The sequence below is a fragment of the Polistes fuscatus genome, unplaced genomic scaffold (genome assembly GCF_010416935.1).
Source record: "Polistes fuscatus isolate 324 unplaced genomic scaffold, CU_Pfus_HIC Scaffold10, whole genome shotgun sequence".
NCBI lineage: Eukaryota > Metazoa > Arthropoda > Insecta > Hymenoptera > Vespidae > Polistes > Polistes fuscatus.
Genome location: NW_025112998.1, coordinates 2,259,529 through 2,286,890, shown reverse-complemented (window position 1 = coordinate 2,286,890; position 27,362 = coordinate 2,259,529). Strand labels below are relative to the sequence as shown.

The 27,362-nt window shown below is 32.7% G+C and overlaps 1 protein-coding gene across 6 annotated transcripts in view; it reads left to right on the top strand.

Annotated features, from left to right (window-relative positions):
• Positions 1-27,362, top strand: part of LOC122526045 (sodium/potassium/calcium exchanger Nckx30C) — a 59,283-nt gene that overhangs the window by 9,024 nt on the left and 22,897 nt on the right. For 3 of the 6 annotated variants that reach the window (XM_043649170.1, XM_043649168.1, XM_043649165.1), the window contains 4 exons: positions 8,784-9,066; positions 17,703-17,974; positions 23,357-23,492; positions 26,487-26,739. In XM_043649170.1, coding sequence (XP_043505105.1) covers positions 8,784-9,066; positions 17,703-17,974; positions 23,357-23,492; positions 26,487-26,739 — 944 coding nt within the window. The remainder of the gene's footprint in view (positions 1-8,783; positions 9,067-17,702; positions 17,975-23,356; positions 23,493-26,486; positions 26,740-27,362) is intronic. The other 3 variants (XM_043649169.1, XM_043649166.1, XM_043649167.1) reach the window with 2 other exon arrangements.

Genomic DNA, 27,362 nt, shown 5'->3' with positions numbered 1-27,362 from the left:
TAGAACGAAAGAGAGAAAAAAATAACTAAGACTTAGAAATCTGATGATTCACGCAAATCTAACGTAACCGTATGTTCCTTTTCTTTTATTGAAGTTTCAAACAAAAGGAAAAAGAAATGTTAATAAGATGAATGATTCAATGTGGGCTATCTATGCGCGGTCATATTTTTTTCTTTCCTTTTTTATTTTTTTTTTTTGGCGTAGAAACGCAATAATATACGTGCGTGCGCGTTTGCGAAAAAAAGAAAAAAGAATATAATACATGCGCATGTGAATTTGCAAAAGAGAAATTATACATGCGCGTGTGCATTTGCGAAGAAAAATACGACCATAAATATTGCATGCAGTCCAAGTTTTTTGTTTGCCACCCGTGTTTTCGTTATAGCTTTTTAATAAATTATTTATAAGTCTATGCTTATATAAAATTTTTATTTTATTTCTATTAGTAAAAAAAATACTGACACATTTTAGCCAACAAATATTTTGCATATTTATATAAGCGATATATCGTTCGGTTCGCGTATTTTCGGATACACTCGAGTTATTTCAGGGCGTACCCCCTATCGAATCTAGGTCGAAAGTAAAAGTTCTCTAATTGCACCTTTATCGATTCCAATAACCGATCTGTAGTCTCAATGCGGTCTTTGAAGATATCGAGAAAGTTTTTGAAGTTACTAGGAAACCTTAAACTCTGATTCAAATAACTTCTAAATCGTCAAACATTATCGGTCTACTGATGCCACTTTAAAACGTGACGAATATTATATCAAAGAGAGACATCTTCCAGTGATATATTGTTTTGTCTGACTTAAAGAGTCATCCTAGATCGTTGCGTTACATGCATATATTCGTTTAACAGCGTTATATGTCACAAGGGAACAATAAGCTGCACTGTCACTGTTGAACTTTGTATCTAGCAACGTTTTGCTAACCACCATCCTATTAAATTGCGAATCCCATATTCGTTCTTTCGTTTAACTTTCTCGTATACGAAAATGACGTATTTATTCATTTATTTGTTTACTATGTAATTTATGATTATGTATGAATTCTTTTCTTTTTTTTAAAATTTAAAATTTTCTTTTATTTCTTCCGAATATTAATAATTTGATTTCTTCCAATCTGTGTTTTTATTAAATTTAACAAAAAGCTTTTTAAACTAACCGAATATTTTCTCTATATAATATGTTTAATTCATTAATATAATATATATATATATATAAATTTGTCACGCACACAGATTCATATCACGCGTGCATTAAAATATTTTCCTAATGGCGATCGATTTTAGTTTATTTTTTAACCGGAGCTACGTAAACGCCTCCTAGGAACTAGCTAGAACAAAGTTGCATTCACAAGTTGGCGAACGATGCTAGGCCAGCTTGATTATTTATTTATGGAGTCTACCATCAAAGGTAGAACGCATGTGAGACTACCCACGTTTATGCACAACGCAAGTTTCTCTTTTTCTTCCGCGCTTTTATATCTAATATAGTAACGGTTCCATTCATACTAACAAAATAGATTTGATTTTATAGTAAGTACGTATGCATGCGTGTATGTCAATATTCCATTTTTTCTTCGCTTTGTATAACTTTGTTTACTCTTCATTCCCTTTTCATTTGATCTATATATTCTAGCCTATTCATTTGTTTTTTTAACATTTCATAATAATCGATAATAAGACTCCTATTATCCGAAGGTTTTAATTTAATATATAATACATTTTAGGGGTCTCAATAAGATCACCAAAAAAAAATTCAATTAACAGATGCACGTGTCCGTTGGTTGTTTTCTCAAATCGTGGAATTCAACTTTTACACAATCACTCTCATTTTCTTTATTGCATTGATCTTTGGACGATACTTTAACCTTACGATAATTATTATTATAAATATTTTTTTATTAATATTATCATCTAAAAGTGTTTAAAAAATATAATTTAGGATACGTGTATCGTCGTACGCGTATTGTTGCGTGAAACCAATCTTTAATATTAAATATTTAATTTACAATTAGCTTTCAAATGAACGTCGGCCTTGATACAGTAACCTACCTGTTCGTATAAAAAAAATGTCGGTAACAATTGAGTACTACCCGGCTATTGTTCGTACGTGACGAAAACGAAAGAACCAAGATCCAAGTATTTTTCTCTCTATCTCTTTCTTTATTTTCTTCTCATTTTCTTTCTCCTTCTTTTTCTTTCACTCGTTCTTTCATTTGGCCTGCTTGACTCGCTACATTTGCCTAACTGTATACTTTTGAAATATTGCCAGCAATGATAAACGCCTACGCTTTTTACTTGATACAACACTGGTTAGGAAAAGAAGAATATGAAATAGAATTACAAAAAAAGGGAAAACTTGTAAAAAGAAGTTTTTATTTAATGCATGATATTCATTACGCAAAACAAAAGAATAGAGAGGAAGAATAATATTATTGTATATTAGAGGAAATTAAAAAAAATAAAAAACGTTTGTAATTAAAAAATTAATAGAAATATTAAATAATGTTTCCAAATAAATATTACGAAGTTTCGAAACTTAGAGAAACTTTTCTAATTATTTGAAAATGTATGCATAATATATGCGCTAGATAAGAAATATTATTTAAAACACAATGCACCTGAAATAATTCGATTGCTATTGATGATAGAAAAAAATATGCTAGGTAGAACTTACTTGGTTTCGAGGGTGGCATAATCCCTCGTTAATTATTTTTTTTATAGGTTCAAACTTAGAGGATATATAAAAGTCAGCTCCGATTTTTGAAATAAACGCGTAGTTTGTGCTATGCTAGGTTGTTTATTACTACCCTTTTATCTCTTTTTACCACAGAAATAATATTAAAAAATAAGTAACATAGTAAATAAATTAGACGTAGGTAACATGAAATTACGTACGTTTCGAAATCAAGTAAGTTTTGTGTGACACACTTTTTCTATAATCAATAGCAATCGAGTTATTCAAGTGGCCTATATTAAATGCCTCACCCGGTATATTAACTTACAAACTTTTATCTTTGCTTACTCACTCTTATCACTCATTCACCCTCCCAGGCACCCTTTAGCCAAGTCCTATTTTTTTATATATATATATATATATTTATATTAGTCTTAAAAGAAATAAAAGAGCTGAAATATTTCGTAATCCAATATTACCAAGAGTCTTCATTAAAGAAATAGGAAAACACATTAAGAAGACACTTTAATAGGTTGCCTCACGTACGATAAAATCTTTTATTTGAATTTTACCAAGTACATTATTTTCTCTCTCTCTCTCTCTCTCTGTCTCTCTGCTTCTTTTTATTTCTACCTTGTACTAAAAAGCCAAGACTGGGTAGAATGTATAATTAACTGTAATGCTTTCGTCGATAATAACGAGCCATTAATTGCTAGCCGAAAAAATAAAGTACTCCTCTTACCGATTAGAACAAGTTAGTCAAAGAGTTACGTTCCCTTCTCCCTTTTTTTGATTACATTATCGCGATAACTACACAAAAGAAGGTAATGCCTCGAAAGCTCGGTTAAAATCGTGACAAATCTTTTGTCGTATTGCTTTGTTAAACCGTTCAACTCTCGGCTCCAGCAGCGTTTTCTAATTAGACGAAATGCTTCCTGAGATTTAGCCAGACATTTATGACTTTTTCTTCCCTTAGTTCTTTCTCTCTCTCTCTCTTTCTCTTACACTTCTTGTGGTACACTCGAGTGTACACAAACCACGACTTAAACATTACCCTTTAAAAGTTCTTACTAGCTACACTTTTCTTAATCTTTCTTCCCTTTGTCGGTCACGTTATTCGCATAAGTTTCGTCATAGCAGTCCCCTTTTTCTCATCTTTCAGGTTTCCTTCTCCTTCTCTCACTTTTCCTTTTTTCTTTCCGACGTTTAGCAGTCCTTATATTTTTTTAACGTATGTAGGGTAAGGTCAGAAGTCCGATTTTTATGATATCGTATTTACGGGACACGTGGGCAACCATACGTGTCGTGGACACGTGAAAATACTTGAAAATGTCGTCAAATATTTTTTTCGTTCTTTTTTTTGTAAATGTTGAAAACATTCTAAACGAAACGGAATAAAGTTTAGTTAAATAGGTCACCTTCATGGAAATCTTTTCTTTTGTTGTGTTTTTTTCCTTTCGTTTTGTCCATTACTTACCCTCTTTAATTCTTTTCCTTCTCTTCTTGCCATCATCATATCTTTCTTTCTTTCTTTCTCAAATATTCGCGTTTGTTCGAGTGATTTTTTTCCAAAGAAAAATATGATGTTCTTTTTTCCTATCTTTCTATTTCGAAAATGTTCTAAAGGGGTAAGAAAAAGCAAACACGACGAGGGGAAAAGAGAGAAGAGAGATTCCTCTCGCGTTTTTTCACGCGTTGACGTCACGTTTTCCTCCTTTCATTCCACAACTGAGGAATGAATCATTTCTCATCTTAGTCCTGCCTGTTGGCAGCAGCTTTGCACAGTAACATTCTTCTCTTCTTGTCTTCTTCTCTTAACGCACGTTTGACGGTACTATGCACGATGAGAGAGAATGTTCCTAACTTTCTTTAGGAAACTGTTCCATTACATTTATCTGTCTATTTCTTTTCTCCTTGTCTTTTTCTATCTTTCGTCTCTTTCGTTCGGAACAAAAGAGAATGCATTCGAAATATCTCACTTTGGCATTTCGGTTCTTCCAAAACTCTCTCGTTTGAGTTTTCCCTTGCAAGGTCGTGTTATCTTTCAACTAACTTGCTGCACGTCGTAAGTGTATTTACCGTCCTACCACAAATTTTACATTTACTTTGTTTCCCCCACTTTCGTATCGTTCAAAACAATACAGAATTTTCGAATTCGGTTATATATTTTTGTCTTTGTCGCGTGATAAGCTTTTCTACACTCGCACCGAGACAATTAATATTTTTTCATATTTTTAACACAACAGATATATTCTAACTCGTACGATGAATTTTCTAGTTTCAAATTCTTCCAAACATTAGATTTACATTCCCTTTTCTTAGAATATTTCCGACAATTGCGTCGTTAAGTGTGTGTGATGTAACAGTTAAGTTAATTCGTCTAAATTTGTCGAAAGTTTATCTAAGCTCCTCCTCTCTCTTTATCTCTCTCTCTCTCTCTCTCTCTCTGTTATATGCACACAAGTTCGTCAAGGCTTCTCTTTAAACAATGACGTCTATACACAATTAGTAACATCGTCGTTCCTCGTTTCGTTTAGTTCGAGCAATAACTCGAAACGTTCAGTATGATAGCATAGAGAACTTTATCGAAGATCGAGGATATTACCCCAACGCGTAATTGTTTAAGCAACTATTCACCTATAATTCCTCGTTAAGATAACGGATCTCCAATAACAGTATTCGATTATGAACGGTTACGATAAAATTTTAACTTGACTATACTATACATCAAACATTGGTATATGTCAAAATAAAAAATAATAAGAAATATTAATGTAAGAATCAAATTTGTTATTCCTTCGTGGATTTCAATAGATAAATCTGAAATAATAATATTCGATCGTGAGCTTATCGATTAAAAATCGTAGTCCCCAAAGTTAAATATAATATTCAACGTTGTAAATAAAATCTAATCTTTTTAATTATATTTTAGAACATTGACGTTAGTACAAATAGATAAGAATAAGAAATATAATAGAAGATTGCGCGTTAATCTCTCATTTACATTTCATATTATATTTATTATGTATGCATATGTACTATGAAAATAAAGAAGCAAATCATTCGGATGAAATCGCTAAAGAGAATAGTAGCGTTACTCTTTGACAAGGTTAATTTTTCCAAGGCATATATATACTCTGTAAGTACTATATACACACATATATATATATGTATGTAGTACTTGTAAAACATTTAGTATAAATAGTAAAAGACACTTATCTACGAGTGTGTTATCTTCTCGTACGATCACTTTGACGTTTTGTAACGTGTTTAGTAGTTAGTGAAGATTTTTATCCATGTGTTATGTTTTACGTCCATCAAAGGAAACTTTACATTAAACGTGTATAGCAACATATGAGGATATAACGATAGGACGATTTGATAAGCGAGTCAAAAGTGTAGAGTCATTACTTTGAAGTATGTTGCTCTTGAGACTTGTACATATATACGTATATAGAAATAGCTTTTTTCAAATAGGACTATGGGGCATACGCAACAACTCTACTTTTGACACTTTTTGGCGTGGATCCCGATGTTAGAATTAAGAGTGAGCGAGGAAAAAAGGGGGAATAAAGGGAGAAAAAAGGGAGAGAGAGAGAGAGATTGCTTAGTTTCGGAGGCCACGTCTGCACTCATCGACACTCGACCCAGTATCTGTAGGAACGTGGCAAAAAAAGAGATACTAAAGGATATAAGCCAGTCTCTACTATTATAAAATGTTTAAGAATTAGAACAAACATCGCTTCGAGCTAAAAGAATAGTCAGCAAGAATCGAAGGACGAACGATGCAATTTTCTATCTTACTATTTTATCGACTTACGTATGTGTAGATAATTATACCGGCACATTGACAGTGGATTCAGTCAAAAAAATTCCAAAATAAAAGAAAATCATTTTAAAATGTATTCCATATACAAAATAGAAAAGTAATAGTAGTAGGGGAATAAATGAAGACGAAGATTGAATATAACATTATTTTATCCATAGCTTCGTTTTCAAAAAGAATCGATTTTCAAATTTGAATAATTGAATTTGTATCTGTATGCATTATTCATAATGAATATATGTATATAAAGAGAAGACAGTTTAGAATTTCGATCATTTAATTAAATGTTTCTTTGCAGTTATGTAATTTAAAATATATTATAGTTTGAAAGAGCAATTAATGATAAACGTTGGGATTTATATTTAACTCGTTTTTATTATTAATTTAATAAGAAGTATACGAGAAGAAGAAGCTAAACAGTTTACTTGTCAGTGTCGGTTGAAGTTCTTGTTAATAGACTTTAAATAATTAGCATGTTCGCTAATGAACACTTTACAAGTTACTTATACCGTTTAAATTAGTTTTTATATACGTTCTTATAATATATATATATACATATATGCAATAAATATATTAATATTAGATCTACACTTCATGTTCTCTTAATGTTCTCTTCACGTTATAATTGAAAATAACTACGAATTCGAAAAAGAAGATATTAACAATGAATAATTATCAATTGTTATTAGCGTTAAAAACCATTTAGGAAGTTTCTCATTTCTATCGTGAGAATTTTACGATCTCTTGCGAATTTAATTAATGATTCATTACGAATTATAATAATTGGATATTCTCGTGTAATAAAATAAATAAACCTATAGATAGACGTCCATCAAGCAATGAGAAAATAAATTAACGAATTTAATCAAATAATAAGCAACAATCGAGTCGTTATGGAAATTCTCTTTGAACTGTTATATTTTGTTTTTTTTTTTTTTTATTATCAAGATTGTAAAAATAGTTCTTAATCAATTATTTACGTAATCCCGGTTCGATATCGAATTAATATTATAACGTAAACTGTGGAATGATCGTAATTCGATAATTTTATTTCTAATCAAACTGAATTGCTAATACGTAGTTAGTCCTAGTAGGCGACTAATAACAAACAATGTTCAATTTAACGATATTCGTGTTAGTCGAGTATAGGTACTAGAGGGATAGATTCATGCAAGAGATCCAAATCAGTTCATTTCGAAGCTGGTTACTCGCAGGGTGGTCTCCCCGTTAATTAGAAAGTTCATTACCACGACGCGTTAATAACAAGAACGTACCTACTCGTGTTTGGATATTTTCGCAGTTTCAGCATCGATAGATTCGAGAGTAAAATTAATTGTAAATGAGAAAGAAACTGGGATAGAGAGAGAGATAGTAGGAGGAAATTATAGTACTCTGACCTTGTTCATATTAAATTACAAATTTATTCCATTTCACTCGAAACATTTGAGATCGCAATATTATTCGATTTTATTTATTCCTTAATTTTCCATAAATAATATAAGAGATTAAATTTGTGTGTGTGTGTCGTTCGTTCAATTTTTATCCCCCTCCCCATTTTAATCACGTCGTATGAAAACTACTTAAAATGCATAAGAAATATAATATATAATGAATTTGATCGTAACATTCGTTTATCGATAATTTAACTTAAGATGACTTGATACTTAAGATAATTAATTTATGTTGAGATATATATAGATGAGTAATAAATTTCAATATCGCTAAAATAAATAAGTTTTGATTTTATATTGAGAGAAGTTTCGTCGAAGTATAATATTAAATGCAATATTTTAATAATTCTCAACTATAGAACAATAGTAGAGACAAATAATGATGGCACATTTAATATCATAAATTTGTGAGTTTAATTAATAATCCTTCGTAATTAACGAGCAAATAAATTCAGTATTAACAATATGAAGAGCACTTATAACTGTTAATCTTTACACAAAAGAGACTACATGATAATAATGTGATACTTAAGATAATAAATTACTTGAAAATATATCAATCGTTAGGAATAAATCATTTTCGTATTGTTCCACCGTTGAGATTAAATTAATAGCCAAATTGGCAATTATTCCTTACCTTTAACATAACAATGAGCAATAATAACAAAGTCACAAATTTGTATTTAATCATTTGAAGAAAAAAAATGATAAAAAGGAATAAATGTAACAAGCCAATATGTGTAAATAGAAAAAAGAAAAAGAGAAGAAGAAGGTCTAAGGTGGTGATGGTAGTAGCTGACTGAGAGAAACCCGTGTGTGTTTCAGCAGCATCCGAATGCAACCAACAGTAGCGAGACGAGCGTGGGTGGTGTATCGGGTGCATGCGGGAGCAGTGGTATGGCAGGTACAGCGGATGCTGGCTGCAGTAGCAGCAGGGGTGGAAGCAGCAGCGGGGCAGGTGGTGGCGGTGCCGGTACGACCGGACAGGGCTGCGAACAGGTCCCTTCCTCTCATTCGACCAGGGAGAGCCACGCCAAGTTCAGGCACGGCCTACTACAGCTTATGATCCATACGATCGATCCGCTCCACGACGGTCAGTCCCGCGCCGGTATACCAACTCCACACTCTATCACTCTCGCTTGCCAGCTTTCTTGCTTTTTTGCCCTCAAACAAAATGCACGCTCTATATACTTTCCTCATCTTTGTCTTCTTCCTTCCTTTCTTTCTTTCTTCCATCCCTATTTGTATTTCTACCCTCTTTTGTTCTTATCCTATCTTTGTCTCACACTTCTTCTTATATATACACGTACACACTACTTTTTCCTCTTTTTTATTCCGTATCTTTTGTTTGTTTGTTTGTTTGTTTGTTTGTTTGTTGGTTAGTTTGTTCGTTCGTTCGTTGGTCGTGTACTCTTTATTTTCTTTTTTGTCACCTCATCCTCATTCCAATCCTTAGGAAAACGGCTAAGCTTACGCAGTTCTGCGCAAACGCACAGCACGCTGCGTTTGTTCGTTCTAAAGCATCTTGAAAGTTGTGTCGTCGTCGAGGAGTCGACTTTTCGAGGTACATCTTTTTTTCACTTCTTCTATATTTTCTTTCTTTTTTCTTTTTTTTTATCAGTAGTAGTAACTATTGTTGTATATTATTGACGAAGGTTTTTTTAATATATCGTAGATCGTTCGTAGATCGTTCGTAGATCTTTATTAAATATTTCGTAGATTTTATAATTAAAACAATATTATTAAAAACACGTATGAAAATTGGATACACGTTGTAAATACAAACCTTTAGAGTAGACTAAAGTTCGATGACCCTAATAGAAATTAGAATTTCATGAAAAATACGTGTAGACGGAATATATTTGATCGCATTGTTCAAATAGAAATCTTAATTCGCGTATAGGAGGCACGTAATCTGACGATAAAATTGATTTTGGAGTCGGTCAGGCGTCGTATTAAGGAAGGTGATGGTTATATAAATGGGTCAGGTCACGCGGTCGTGGAAAAGAAAAGAGCGATCATCAATTAGACAAGCCTTTCATACGAATCTTCTCAGCGGGATTCAACGTATCCGAGTTGAGAAGGACGTGAAACCATGCGGAACTAACATATATCGACAAGTTCCTCTCTTTCTCTTTCTTTTCCTATCCATTTTTCTTTATTTCTATCTATATCTATATCCATGTAAGTATGCCTATATAGATATAGATATACATATATCTCTTCTATTCACCCCCATCCCTTTTCGTCTACCACGAAAGTGGAAGAGAATCTTCTCGTGAAAGCACGTCATTAATCTCGATTGCGTGGGAAATGTTCAATACCCGCTAAGAGAGAGACAGAGAGAGAGAGAGAGAGAGAGTGAGAGAAAGAAACGTGTGTACACAGACATATCCGTGAGTAAAAAACGCTCGGGAAGCGATCTTTTTCCGATAGAAGAAAAAACGAGGAGGAAAAAAAAAGAGAGAGAGAGAGAGAGTTACCAGATGTATCTCTTTTTCCTTCACCAACGACATTTTCACGAAGATCGTCGAGAAGGAAAAGCATAGTAAACGATGACGAGTTGATAAAGAGAGAGATAGACACATTGACAGAAAAGAATATTCTTTACCTTCCGTACCAGCTCAAACGAATTTGTAGAACACGTTTTGAGTACATCCGGAAAAGTATTGGTGAGTTTATATGTCTCTCTCTCTCTCTCTCTCTCTCTCTATCTTTGTACGTGTGTATGTGTGTGTGTATGTATATGTATGTATCGAGACCCTGACCTAGAAAGGTACGTGTATCGATCGAAACTAGCGAATCCACGCTCTCGTGGGCTTGCCTTCCTTTTCCCTTCCTTTAACTTCGTGCCTTTAACGTCATCGAGACACCACGCTGTGCTGACATTCGAGATAACACTGTCACCGACAAAACTCTTTCCCTCCTTCCTATCTATCTTCATCGCCACCTCCACCGCCACCTTCGCCACCTTGTTCACTTTTTTCTCTCTATCTCTCTCTCCTTCTTGTCTACCCTATTTTTTGGGATATCCCTTTTCTACAGTTAAGAAGGGGTAAGAGGCTGAATTGGAACATGGTATCCTCGCCAATGATCCTGTGGTAAGCCGATCAGAGTTTCTATTTAATCCAGATTTCGCTCCTTTTCCAGCCCTTTTACAACCTAGACTCTTCTCGGTCGATGCTTTTAGTCTAGGCTACGAGACGTTCCACTTTTGCATAAACATCGTCATTGTGTCATTCATTTTCTACTATAGTTCGTTAATTCATTTCGTTTAATTATTTATTCCCTTTTCGTTGTTAACTATTTTTTTTGTGAGTCTTATTTTTACTTTTCTTTTTATTCGCAAAGTATGTTTTCATAATCATCATCGTAGAATATTTTCAATTCAAAATTAAAATATAATTAATTAGAAAATAATCTGAGATAGAGGAAAAAAAAAGGTGAATTTTTATTAGGCAACAAATCACTTCTTCTTAATGCTCTCACAAATGCTTCATTAATTATCGTTAGTTTATTTTCTAAAGACGACGAGAATGATGACCTAACTACGATAAGTACATAATACATTCATGAAAAGGCTATTATGCCTATTTTCCTAATTTTCCAACTGATCGATTCGAACATTTTCGTAGAGTAGAATTGCTCTCTGTGACTTTAATGCGTCGTGATTAAAGTGTCAGTTCCACATTTAGACACGAAATCTTTCATGCGGAATGTAAACCAATCAGGAAAGAGGTCATGAAGAAAAGAAACGACGAGATTTTGTACTTTCGCGAACATAAAGAACGTTCGTTATGTTTTTAGTAAAGTGACATTTATCTAAAGATTTTTTTAAGTAGACGCGAGATTATCGGCTTTGTAACGAATTAAGAATCACAAGTTTCCAAATCTTTCCTGGGATAAAGTTTAATAAAATGGTACGTGCGTGTGTGCGCATAGAAGGAACGATGAACGTATTGAAGGATAAATCGTGCGAGAAAAATTGAAAAAAAAACAGAATAAAAAAATTAATTCAATATAACAGGAAGGAAGATTCATAGCAAGAAGTGGGAGGTATAATAACACAATTTTATCTTGTAAATCATTCGAGATAGAAAGGAAACTGTTCAAACTCGATTGGCAATAAAAATTGGCGAATTTATTTCGAGCTATTCGTTTTACTCGATTCGTCCTTTCTTCTTTTTTTTTTTATTTGTCTTCTTTTCTTTCTTTTTTTCGCGTACTTTTTAATATCAAGGGACCGAATTAATATATCTAGACCTAATATAATATTTAGAAATGAAATTGTAATATACTTGAGATATCTTTAAAGTATTCATAATACGTTAGCAACGTATCGTAGCAGATCTGAACACGAGTTTCTACTTGATCTCTAGTGACTACTTTCCATCCACGTGAGTGAACACGTCGAGTATCTTAACATTCATTGTCAAAATCAACGCATGAGATGTCACATTCTACTCCCTCTTCTCTCTCTTATCTCTGAGGAATAATGTTAACAAACGAACCCACGGTGTTCCTTAACTTGTATGCAATTTATTTTGAGTAGTTTGAGTTTATCGAGCGAAATGCTCTTTGAGGTTTAAGCCTGAACCTCTGGGGTTCCTTACGAGATCTCTATTTACCTAGTTAATTACGACTAATTGCTTTTCGTCTACTTATCTCTCTCTTTCTCTCTCTCTCTCTCCCTCCCACGCACACATTGAGTTCCATACTCCATTTTACCTATCACATTTACTTTCTCTAAATATTTCTATTTATCGTATACTAAACTCGCGTTTTATCGAATATATTTCTTAATCTAATCTATCAATTAAATAATATTTCATTTTCATATATAACTACATTCATTTATAATCCTCATAACTAATGAACAACTTGTCATGTCAGATAATATTAATAACTTGAAAAAATATGCAAGAAAAAAAATACTTCATTTAACTTGGACGATAACTTTGACGAGGATACCTAATGAAATCTTGATTTTACTCTAATCTGATTTTATTTTATAGTACAATTAAATATATATATATTCATTTTTCATTATAATTAGTTTTATTAATAAAACCTAGTGCAACTTATATTAACGACTCGTTGCATTTAGATATTTTATATTAATTTAAATAAAATAATGCTTATATTTTTTTTTTTAACGCGCAATAATATTTTGGTTAATTTATGTTATTATTTGGACAAGATAAGCCAATAAAAGTTTTCCTTAGTTTTTAGAATTTAAGATCGTCGACATTTGAAGAGCGAAAAAAAGTTCTTTTCATTCTTCGTACTTCAGACGCACTCGTAGTTATACGAAGAATACAAAACTCTAGTGTTTACCTGGATGGAACGTAGTCGTGGTGGTGGTGGTGGTGGTGGTAGTAATGGGGAGTTGCATTGTGTGTATACATGCATTCTGTGTAACCGTGACAGTCGTCAGCAAATGTTAGGTGCGATCAATCACACGAACTTTTGCATTAAAATTAGCTTCTATCCACGCGAGTTCTTCGTTGAAAAATTCGTATACTATTCGTAATACAATCTTCAAATATCTAACGACCGGATATCGGTTAAGAAATATTATTTAAACGATAGACGAGTTGATCGATCTATTTCTACATTTTTTTTTGTTCCTTTTTTTACTATCAATTCGCGAGTTTAAAAAATTATCTTTTATACCCCAATGTTCACATTTAAATCCTATCTCCTCTCAATACCACATTTAATTTTTAACTTAGCAAGATAAAAAGCCATTAGTCAGTTGACAAGCACAACCTTCTTCAAGTATTTAATGATTACCTGTAAATTACCAAAGACGGAATCGAAATCGGAAGTCGATAGAAACAATATTTGCCTTTAACCAAAGAAAACGGATATTTTCAAGGTTTTTATTTTATTCGTCGGGGAGTCTTGTAGCCTATGTATGAGATATACTAGCTTACGGAAAATAAAGATGAAAATAACGCGAGAACGCTTGAGAACGTGCTAATAAATCCAATTACTTTTTACCTCTCGCTTGTCGGGGTGCTTGAGAAAATGCGACTAACGATTTTCTCTCTCTCTCTCTCTCTCAAAGTAAAAAGAAAAACGTCAGAAGAGGAGGAAACGGTTATGTCTTCTTCGTTAAATGAATTTTTCTTTCTCGTTAATCAACTCGTCGTGCCTCGCCTTTTTCGCTTTTTCTTTTTTTTTTTAACCTCTTAGATAACGAATCTCAAATCTTAATCTTCATTTTGTCCAAAAAAATATTAACCCTTCTTTTTCTAATCTCACGTCCTCATCTCTCTCATTTATTCATCTCTCTTTCTCTCATTTCTTCTTTTTCGTTGATCTAATCTTTGGTTTAATCTTTAACCGGTGATCTACTTAACAGGGCCAAACCTGGTGACATTGGGTTACTAAAATCACGTCTCATTTAATTTGGATTTTTATCTATAAAAGAAATACCACGTGTAATTTCGTAGCTTTAGGAATATTAATGAATGAAAATAAAGAAGGAAAATTAACAAGAATAGTTTAGATATGAAACTGAAATTAAATCCGTAGATTACATCCGATAGAACGGCACGACTCCACTCGTAGAACATTGATTTTCAAGGTATAGTAAGAGATAAGAATGGATAACTATAGAGCATTGTTGTAATAAAAAGGAAAGCAAATTTTAAAGGCAGATCAAATTTCACTCTTATACTTTAATTAATTGTGTATTTATAAATTGTCTAGTTGAAGTATGTAATTCTGACATGTATATATACATACATACATAAATACGTACACATATATATGTTCATCGTGCTTTGCCATCCCCTGACTAGGGTTTTACGTCTTTCTTTTCTCGCCTCGTTCATACCTTCAGGGATGAAGGCCACTCACATTGGCTTTTTCTGTTTGACCTACTACTACACTACTACTACTATTACCAACACTAGTCAAAAAGCATTGGCCGGATGTGCGATTGGTCGAAGCTTCTACCGCGAGGAAGGGTAACTGGCGAATTAGATACCTTTTCGAGCTTTTTAAAGAACAATACAAAGAGGTTGGTTCCTCCCTCTCTTTCTTTGCTGTGTTCTACATCGACTTGTTCTTAAGATACATTAACAAGTCCTTTTTGTCCCTTTTTTTATTTCAACTAGTCGACGAATCGAAACATTGCTCGAAATTATTCATTTTCGACGATCGATATAACGCAAAAGCTTTAAGGAATATTTTCAGAAGGTCGATATATTCGAAAGTATGCATGCATCATGTATGTATGTACATATTTGTATAGAAGTGTGTGGGATTTACAGATATTTTCACATTGTTCAAACACGTCAGAATCCTTTAACATTTCCTTCTCGCTTCGTTTGTTCCTATTTCTTTTTCATTTTCTTTCTTTCTTTCTTTCTTTCTTTCTTTCTATCTATCTCGTTGTTTTTATTTTGGCAAGGAGTATTTAAGTAATTGAAATAACCTGGTACGGAGTCATACTCTAACTGACAATTTGAAACTACTTATAATTGTTTCACGAGAGAGAAGCGAGCTGGAAGTAGAGTATCCTTCATATTCTTCATATTCTTCGACACGTGTTCACGAGAACGGTTGAATACAACAGAGAAAATAGTTACAAGGTTGTACTCTTATACACGGAGATGAGAAAAATACTTGAAGAAAATTAGATATATATATATATTTGAAAATAAAGCTTTATTTTAAGAGATATTTTATACAACGAAATTGTCAATGAATTAGTCTATTCTAATCGATTCTATGATTCAACATTCATTTAGAAAACTCTCTCGTTATTAATTAGGAGTAGTTGATAGATAGGTATCATCGAATAATTAATGATTTAGGAGATATCAATACATCGATCGACTACTTGTTGATGTTCAGTTATCTTTTAATGAAAAGGGATTCGAGTTTATTTTTTTCCTAGTTATTAGATATACAGTAAGTTACAGAAGTATTTGTATTCCCACTTTCACATACACGCACACACATATATAGCTAGATATTTATTTCAAGTATCGTCCTTAGCATTCATTTTTACGGTTGAACAACGGCCATACGAAACAGCTTTTAGCAATTAGTTGGAAAAGGGATATTGTTAAAACGATGCTGGATATCCGGCCGGTCGAACGATAATCGACAGCTCACGTGTAAATGAGGTAACTCATGATTAAAGGACGAACCAGGTACAAATTTAGACGAGAAAGAAACGACCAAGTGCACCATCGTTTCTCGAGTTTAACTAATTTAAGTGGGACTCTCGATGGTTAGAATACACATTGATCAATTAGTATGCGTGTATGCTACGTGTTTTATTAAAACATAGACCTTTAACGCGTTAAGGGACATCATAAGGGTTCTCTTTGGTCATTTATAAATATAAAATTATTACTCGTGTGTAATATATTAATTTAATATATTTTTTGTATTATATTATTATTAATATTTCAACAGTTTCTGATAGTTGCAAAATCTTCTTAACCCTAACGTTAAACATCTACATTTTAAATATTTCATTTATTTATTTCGCGTAATAATTTATGAATTATTTGAATCATTCGAAATAGGATTTATGTATACATAAGTATATCCATTTATCGAAAGTCATTTTTCTAAAGAGGATTTAGGTGAGAGCAAGCAAGCAGACAAGTAAAGCTTCGCACGCTTTGCACGAAACGACTCGAGCAGGCTAATCCGATCGTAAGGGATGAAACCTAAACGTTGTTCACGTGGGAAACTTCGAACGTAGCACGCTGCCATAAGTCGTAGACGAGTGCCTCGCTCGCTTGCGCATAACATTCAAACAAATCTTATTAACACTTTGCCAAAAATTCTAATCGAATTTTTAATTTCAATTAGCGGCAATTAGAGTAAACAAAAAATTCATTTTAACGAGGAATGTAAACTTTCCTTCATTATTGTATCATATAAAAATCGTTGTTTTTTTGTTGTTTATTGAAACGACACAGTGTTAATTATCTAATAATTAAAATAAATACTCAACACACACATTTTCAACTGATCATTGAAAAATTTGTATATCGATTAAAAAGAAGACGAAGGGGTAGTTAACACGTAGTTGCCATTGCAATCATTTAGCACATATTTTCATCGGTCGCTAGCTTTCGTCTGGCTTTTCCTAGCATGCTTTTAAACAACATGAAGGGGCCTTGTAGGTAGTATAGAAAAGCGATTCAAATTGATATCAATGAAAATCGCACGAGGATAGGTTAAAGTAGATTAGAAGAGTAGTATATAATACAGTATTCTTCAAACTTGTCTAATTGAAAATTCAAAAAAAAAATGTACACATTAATATAATATTTAAATTGTAAAGAAAAATTTGTAATTATAAATCTTACATTTTCTCAATAATAAAGTTTGTTATTCAAACAAGTGTATCGTATTTATAAGAAATTAATGAGATATCGTAGAAAATAAAATTCCATCGACAACGTAAATACATTCTAATAATATAAAAATGAAAAATCTATCGTCTCGAGTTGATAAGAATTGTTTCTCAAATATAAATCCTTGAATTTTATCTTTCAAATATATAGATTTTTCTTCGATTAACTTTGTGTATAGAAAATTGTTTGAAATATTAATTCTTGAATTATATGAACGATGAAAAAATAAAAACAAAGAAGACAGACAGTTTGAAAAAGACTGTTGTAGAGAGTTGGGGTTAGGGAATGGGGTGGTGTATACACGCTCCGCTTTCATTAACCTGCATCATCCTTGTCCACTATTCAGGTAAGGTGGACGAAAAAGCGACGCAACTACACGCGATAGCGTCTTTGAAGGTGCTACTGGATGCAACGAGGCCTCACAACGGTGCTGCGACCTCGACAGCGGCCCATTATTCCGGTACAACCTCTAGGGAGACCACCCTACAACTTCAACAGGGTTCTCAGGGTACCACAACGACCACCACGACGACGACTACTACTGCTGGCACCACAGCTGGTATTCAGGAACTTCCAAACGGCGGTATAGCCGCCGGTCTCGACGCCGGCCTCGAATCGGTAATTCTTACATTTATACCGGGTGTCCAACTAATTTCCCAGTCCTATCGAATATTCCCCCCTTTAGCTCGAAGACCAATTTCGAACTAAAAAAAAAAAACAACTTATATCGCATCCACGAGTTATTTCCAGTTTTGATATCTTTGTAGTTTTTATTCAAAAATAAGTAATAACTCTATTCTCTTTTTGTTTTCTTTATTATAAAGACGATCTGACACTTTGAAGTGTTTCGATTGTTTAATTAAAAATACAAATCAGTAAGCAACAGTTTGATTTGAAGTATACACGCGTGTAAAGATCGGATAACGAAAGAAGAGAAAATCTAATTAGTCTGAGAACAAACAAGAATAATACGGTAGGGAAATGGGGTTACAAATAATAAGCTTTTATTTCAAAGTAATTATTATCCAACTTTTCGATTAATCCGATATATTATTTGACCTGGAAAATGATTGTTTTTCCTTAAGCCTTTTTTATTATTATTATTATTTTTTTCTTTTTTCTTTTTTTTTTTATACATAAAAACATTTCGAAACGAGCGAACGTAAAATTCTAATTTAAGAATCGATTGATTATATTAGACATAACTCTTGAAAATAGTATCAAAGTAGGACACCCAGTATGTATATGCAATCAATCATTACGTACTTCGAATAGTTTTCCCGCCTGCTAACATTCCTTCCTTCCTGTTTCCTTAAGATATCCTTCTGGAACGTGTCACGTGACCAATCATCATTCTTTTCTTCCTTATCCTATAAAGAAATGGTGAAGGATTGATAGAGTGAGGGAGAAAGGAAGAGAGAGAGAGAGAGAGAAAGAGAAAAGGGGATAAGAGGGAAATGAAGAGAGGTTAAAAATGGGGGAAGGAAGATTAACGGGATAGAATATTACTACTTCGTTTATTCGTTTGCTAACTACAACGAGGTCATTGGGTCAAATTGAAAGGCATTAAAAGTAAACTTATTTTTAAACTGCGTTATGTATAAAGAGTGGGAGGAAGTTGTTAGGAGAATGCTTCGTTATTCGCAAACGAGAGCATCGTTTGACGTCAAACTCTTGATATCTTTCTCGATGTTGCGTGAGTGCTCTCTCTCTCTCTCTCTCTCTCTCTCTCACCTCCCTCCCCCTCCCACTCTGTGTTTTCTTCGCAAGGAAACGCGTTTACGAGATACACAGAATAGTTAAAGGTACGAAACGATCGGCCGTGTTTCTCAGCCCTTTAACATTTTTCAACGATCGATAAAGTGCATTTAGAATTCTACTCAATTATTCTCATTTTCCTTGTCGGCCAACCGAACGAGTACTTTTCACGGTTAATCTCTTTTTATCTAACCACTGTACGAATATTTTCTTTTTTTTTTTTCTTTCTCTATTTCTTTTCTAGTTAAATGTTAAACGTTAAATGTTGGTTAAGAATTTCGATTTAGTTATAAAACGAGAACTTTTCCCGTCGACTTATCGTACGAGTACTTATCGCATTTAATCGTTTCTCCGTGTAATAAGTAATTTATTTTCTTCGTTTTCTTTCTTTCCTACTTTTTTCTTTCTTTATTTTGTACTCGCAATTAATGTTAAATTGTTGGTTAAATCATTTGGATTTATTTGCGATATTCGATCGGTTTGTTTTAATCTTTCGATCAGAGTTATTTAGATAAGGAAAACGTGTATTGTCTGATCAATGATGTCCTTGTACTACTTAGATACTAAGGATAGGTGCAAATACGTGTTTATATCGATTTAGGAAATAAGAAAAAGGGAAAGAAAGAGAAAGTGAGATAATAGAGACGTATGGAAGAAGAGATTTTGTAAAATAATATTTTATTAAGAATTTTTCGACAATATGTCGATCCAATATTAACAATATAGATATATATATAATATAAACTTTAAAAGAAAAATTCAATACTATCAATCAAACGAACTAATTTTTATTATTGTAATTAATAAATGTTGAGACAGTTTAATAATGATTAGATATTGTAATATTTGTTCTTTTTCATGTTCACGAAGCGTGCGAGGTTTATGTAAAAAGCGATTGCCTCGGAAGAAAACGTTCAATAGGCTTTCAGATAACGACGACGAATGACGTAGAGGCATACGTATATACATAATAATACATATAATATATATATATGTATGTCATACGTAAGTACAATTGTTACTCGGAAAAAAAAGAGGGTAGGTAGAAAAGAAAGATCGATAAATTTTTATCTACCTCGCGAATAGGCGGCAACTGTTATACACATTTTATATACATTTATATATATATATATATATATATGTGTGTGTATGTGTGCACTGAAAATTATGTATATCTATGCATACATATCTATCTATCTTTTTTCTCTTTCTCTCTCTCTCTCTCTCTCTCTCTCTCTGTGAGTTTCCTCAGGGAGAAGCGTATGACAGTCGATGTAAAAACGTAAAAAATGTAAAAAACGTAACAACCGATATCGGCCCAGTCTTTGCGCTAGCTTATTTATCAGATCCTATCGAAACTTTCAACCTGCCATGATAGAAAAACAAATATCGAGTAATTCGTATGGATCATGACGAGGTTAACGAGAGACACTTTATTCGATGATAGATTACATTGACATATTTCTCGATAAGTTGGAATATTTTTTTTATTTATTTTCATTTTATTCGAAAAGAAAATATAATATATTCTCTTTGTTTTAAAATAGTTTAAAAGTTTATATATATATATATATATATATATATATATAGGAATACATACATACGTAACGCATAATCCTTATGATTTATTTCGGAAATAAAACAGCTGTTTCCTTCTTCTTCTTCTTCTTCATCTTCGTTTCGGTATATTCGAGTTTATACTCATACGCGAAAGAATAGAAATTTTTCAAGCGAAATCCGAATATAGGATACACATATTAGATATTTTATTTGTAAACTCGTATACCTCGTGAATTCTCTTTTATACGAAAAGGACCATCATCCTACGAGATACGATATTAAATTTGAAAAAAAAAAAAAAAAATGTTCAAATATCTTTTAATAGGAAATAGGATAGGGATTATTAAATGGAATATTATATTTATTTTGAGAAATCGACGAACAATCGGGAATCCTAATTACGATTCTAATTCGAGACGCATTCTTTTCAACCTCCCTCCCTCCCTCCCTCCCACCCTCTTTCTTTTAGTCGGTTAGAGAGAGTTTAGACTTTTTTTTTTCACGGCTAAAAATCGAGCGACCAAGCCTTTTTCGGGTTGATATTAGCTGCTGGTTTCAGGTTGGCGCCGATGGCAGAGATCCTCCGGCCGCTTTGTCCTAAATGAGCGAAAAGGCCTTTTCATTTTGAATGCACCGCGGAATCTAGGTCAATGCTGGCTACACCCACCACCAACACCAACTAACTCGTCTTCTCTTTTCTACATTGCACTCGCTGCAACTTGCACTCTTCTTCTGCTACTATTACTACTACTACTAGTTGTCTTCTTTTTTTTCTTCTTACCAACGTCTCGTTGCAAAGTCACTAGCCGGCGGCTTTTCCACTGGAATTCCGGATTTTATAAAAAAAAAACTGGACACCCTTCCACGGTCATTTTCGATCTGTGACCTTCCCTTTCTCATTTTATCTCATTTCCCTTGGAAGTTTTAACATTAGTATTTATTATTCTCTTCATTTTTCATAAGGTAGTCAGTCATATCACATTTGTCTCAGTTCATGAATGTTTTACGATTGATAATTATTTTTATCACATCTTTCATATCGCTAAAAGCTTTTCCCATTTTTTTCCCCTTTATTTTTCGGTTTGTACTAATATCTTTTTGTTCTGTGGAAAAAATTGATTCAAGTGATTACGAGTAACTATATCGAATTTCGTACAGTTTCTGTAAGCTTTTTCAATGGCTATTAAAAATGTGTTGAAAGGATTGAATGTTACATTAAATTTTTCACAGCTCGTATGACTAATATTTTCATTTTTCTTCAATTTCTATTTCAATGAAAACCTGCTTGTCCCATCGAAATGATAAATGAAAAATATTAAAAAGGTGGCGTCGCACTTTTTACGATTTATGTCATTAATCTTTCACTTTAGTTTAATTCGTTTATATGTATATATAAAAGAGAGAAGAAAATGAAAACATACATACATAATATTAATTATAATATAAAAGATTGAATTAAAAATAGGGAAACTTATAAAATAAAAATTATATTACACTTTGTAGGTGAGCAAAAGTTCTTACAATAATTCTTCGTCCTTTTTAATACACTTCGTAGATCTTTCTAGTGAAATCATTTTGATATGAATTTCAATGCGAACACGTGCATATCCAGTACACATCGTTATGTTCCTTCGAACGACGTCTCTTCGTGGGTAATTGCCGCTCCTCGTGTTATAAGGTACTAAGTGCAGAGAAATGTAACAATTTTGGTCGCTTTAATGAGTACACGTGTTCACCACTAAAATATTTCTCTCTCTCTTTCTCTCTCTTTCCTTCTCCTTCTCTTTCTCTTTCTCTTTCTCTTTCTCTTTCTCGACACACCTAGAAACATCTCGCAATTTCAACACACTTTACTCTCTTTAACAAGATATATATATATATGTATGTACATTTTTATTTTCCTAAATTACATTAATTCTAACAAAAAAAAAAAAAAAAGAAAATTAACATTTTTACAAGGATAGAAAAGAAAAAGAATTTATTTGTTTAATTTTAAGTGTCAGTAATTTCAAATATTATCGAATGAAAAAAAAAACTGAGAGAGAGTTATCAAAAAATATTAGAAAAACAATTACAATAATTCTATTTGTGATTGGTTCGAGTATGATAAAATCATTGTAAAGTAGAATACCAATCTCAATCTCAGTATCTTGTTAATAAACCATTTACTTAAAAACAACAAGGGTAGTTGTGAGAATTCAAGCAGAGTCACAGAAGCTATTGTAGTTGGTTTATCCAAGGATGAATAAGGGCTTTCTTTGTGCCTATGCCACGGATTGCAGTTTTTCGAAGCTTATCCCTAGCGCCAAGTTTATTGTGTTTTCTAACAATACACTTCATGATGCCTTCTTTTGCTTTCTCTCTCTCTCTTTCTTTCTCATTCTTTTAAAAAGAACAGGATAAAGTAAAGGAGAGAGAAATAATATATATACGTTACTCTCAATGATAAAAGTTTGCTGACTGGCGAGTATATCGTGTCTTTGTAGATGTCACACGTTAAAGACCAAATCTGATTGAAGTATTACAGAATGATGGGGATAAGAACAAAATGTTGGCAGTAAGAAAAAGATAAGAAAAAAGAAAGAAGGAAAAATCGTATTTGTTTAACAAATTATACACAATATATCTTATTCAGTTTGTAAATTTAGATTAATATGTTTTTTTTCTTACGCGTTGTTTCAGGGCGAAGAGGATGAGCCTCCAGAAGCCTTGGATATGGCCTGGCCTAGTAATTTTAAGAAGAGGATAACTTATATATTAGTAGCACCGATTCTCTTTCCTCTATGGTTAACTCTACCAGACACACGAACGCCCAGAGGTATTATTTTTCATCATTATTTTTATAGAAAATTATTTTTTAAATGTTGAGATTAATTTATTTCGAACATTTCACAACGATTTTAGAAATTGTTCTTGTAAAAGATTATAATGTAACGATATGTTAACTACAATATTCGTAATATAATATTGATAATAATACATCGATAGAAATCATAATAATAATAATAATAAAAAAGATGGAAAAGGAAGAGAAGGTAGGAGAGAATGCAGAGGACGCGCGTCACGTTACAACGGTAAATGCCGATGAAATCCTACGACGAAGGACATCGGGTTGTTGCTTCGATGATATACGTTATAAATTATTTCTGCAATTCTATGAACAACGGTATATTGCAAGTACACGTTCATATATATATATATGAAATTATAATTAATTCTATTTAATGAAACTGGTGTGTGTACTTATGTACTCACGTAAGAAGTTATACTTCTTTGCCGTACCAAAACGAATATAACCTCAATAACTTCAAAAATAACTTTAAAAAAAAACTTCAAAGAAAAAAAATAACTTAAAAAAAAAACTGGTGTGTGTACTTATGTACGCACGTAAGAAGTTATACTTTTTTGCCATACCAAAACGAATATAACCTCAATAACCTCAAAAATAACTTTAAAAAAAAACTTCAAAGAAAAAAAATAACTTCAAAAAAAATAATATTATATATATAAGAAAGAATAAAAAAAGGAAAAGAAAATATCAAAATATAGATATCAGTCCACACTAAATATAAGAGAGATATATCGAATTACTTCACGCGTCAACAGCCATGGCGCGGTTACAGCATTAGTTCCCGTTCGATCATTTAAGTAAAGCAGCGCTGAGTACGATTAGTACTTGGATGGGTGACCCGCTTGAGAAAAAAAGGGGTAGAAGAAGACAACTTCATGCCGTATATTTGAAATCGCTTTGCCGCGCGTCGTAAATACCGACAAACTTCATGGTGTCGTTTTTCCAGACGCTCGGAACAAAATCACTCCCCATTACATTTTCCCCAACGCGCCAAAAGAAGTATAACTTCAATAATAATAATAATGTAAAATATGAGTAGGAGCTTCGAAATAATCGAATAAAGACTCGATTAAGTAGAGTGCACGCAGCTAACGTCCTTTATTACGCTCGCTATGGCAAATTGTTGCGATCTGCTGTTGAAGGGAGGAAGAGAGTATGTCGTGAGTAATATCGAGATGGGGTGGTTTTACACGAGAAAAAATGCAAAGAAAAGATAGAGAGAGAGAGGGAGAGAGAGAGAGATAATGAAGAGCCTTCAATTTTTTTTAATATTCATATTTAACAAACTACTTCTCCTTTTTCGAAATAAAATGTTAAAAAATTGTAATGCGAAAAAATGAAAGTATCATTCATCGATGATAAATGATATAATCCCCCTTAATGTTCGTGTTTAAACAAATTATATGCGAAGATTACGCTAAAACCCTATATTAATTGTCTGCTTGTAAATACCAATTACTCTTGATCAAGATTTTTTATGTTCATTTTTTTTTTGTTTTTTTCAGATTATAACAGTAGAAGATTAACTACAAGTTTTAAAAGTATCAAACAAGAGTAATTGATCTTTTAAATTAACTAATAATACGAAACTCTTATAAATTATAATATAATTATTCTATAATACTACTACCTTCACTCTGATATTGATACATTAATTTTATTATAATTATATCATTGCCAATGAAATTAACATAAGTATAGATTAACTTTGAAGAAGATGAATAAATAATTAATTTTTTGTCGGATTAAAATGAAAAATAAATAATCAATACAAATGAGTTTAAAATGAAGCATCATAGGGGGTTAACTTTGAAATATAAATTCAACTCTCGTATTTGGAAAATTACACACATCAATCACGAATGGAGAAGAGAAACGACGCATTATCTGGCATCTATTAATGGCCACAATATTTCGAAGTGACACAATGCTTGCGACGAAAGATGATATTGACGCGCTAATTTCGAATCGGCGCCTGATTGTTGTCCTGATCGACGTATTGTGTGTGTCTATTCAATCGTCCAATGAATCACGTCCCATTATACCTATATAGTATATATATATATAATTCACATCCACCCATCTACACACATATAAATATAATAAACCCATACTTATTTAAACACAAGCAGATGCATACTTTAAATATATAAATACCATATATGCATTACACACACACAATAGATAGGAAAGTTGTTTTATCGAATTAAAAAATTATAAATTTTGTTCGGTCAATATTTGCAATTACAGTATTGTAGGTCTACAAATAGAAACATTTCATCTTGGGATTAAAAACTAGATATTGTAATCGTATGTTTAAATTAATACTTTTGGGACACTCCGTATATAGGATTATATATATATACCTTTCAAACCTTTTTCAATCTTCTTTAAAGCGTTTCTTTATCGATCGATAAAAAGCAGATCAAATTTTAGATATTTTCTCCGCAAGTATATCTAACATAAGAAAAAAAGAGAGAGAGAGAGAGAGAGAGAAAAGTAAAAACGTGCAAATTTCAAATGGAATTTTTAGAGATAGAAAAGTAATCGATGAATGACTTTCCCTTTTACGATGTCAATAAAACGAATTTGATAAAGTGAGCAAACGAGAGAAAAAGATAGAGGGAATTGACAAACGAGAATTCGAAGGAGAAGGAGAATTGGAACGAGAATTGGATCGGATTAGATTACTGAAAGATTAGGAGTCCTCAAGTGCGATTAGTTTTTTTCGATCGTTCCAATAACCGATCGTCATTTACTCGTGTCACGAAATGCGCATCATCGGAAACCACTTACTTTACCTGATATTTTCTTCAAATTCACATTGTGTAAGGTTCTCTTCGAATGAAAAAGTAACCATCGAGGAATGTTTCATTGAATGAATTATCGTAGTCATTAGGTCTGAATAAAATGTAATCGGTTAATGCCAACATAGTAAGGAGGATTTTCTTTGGATTTCAGGAAAAAAATTCTTCGCGGTAACATTCATCGGATCGATCGTGTGGATAGCTGGATACTCGTACCTGATGGTCTGGTGGGCAAACGTTGCTGGTGATACCGTTGGTATACCACCGGAAGTAATGGGCCTGACGTTCCTGGCTGCCGGTACCAGTATTCCCGATCTCATCACAAGTGTCATCGTTGCACGAAAGGGATTCGGTGATATGGCAGTATCGAGCTCTGTCGGTAGTAACATCTTTGACGTCACTGTTGGGTAAGCAAATTCATTATCATACTATCATAATTAACGACTGATCGATAGATCTTAATCTTTATTTATTCATTCCTATCTCTCGTTCTAACTTTTCATCGATAATTATGATAACATGTAAACCGGATCATCCATGAACATCATCATTGCATTCGCGAACACGTAAATAAATTTATTTGAATTTATCGTTATTCGATCTTTCGATAATTATAAATGTGCAGGATGTCTCAAAACGCATTGTTGAAAGAAAGAAATAAAGAGTAAAATCTCGAGTGCAAAGGTTTAATTAAGAGATCAAGTATATAGCTAAATAAAAAGATATAATATAGGTTAGTGATTTTTAATTGAAACAAAAACCTTTCCGAGGAGGTCAACCTAATTCAAATTGGAATGAAGTTGGCGGTCAGTAGAGGAGAAACGGATTCGGCGGTCACGATGGTCGACCTATCGTGGTATTCTCGTTATCCGACAGTAATCGCGTTCGCCATTCGTTTCTCGTATTATTATATCGTTGATCGATCAAAATACCACGAATACTATGCCGTACGTTATTCATTTCCCACCTTGAACCGCTAAGAATATTTCTCTCTCTCAAATCCGCAGATCAAATTTTCACTCTCTCTCTC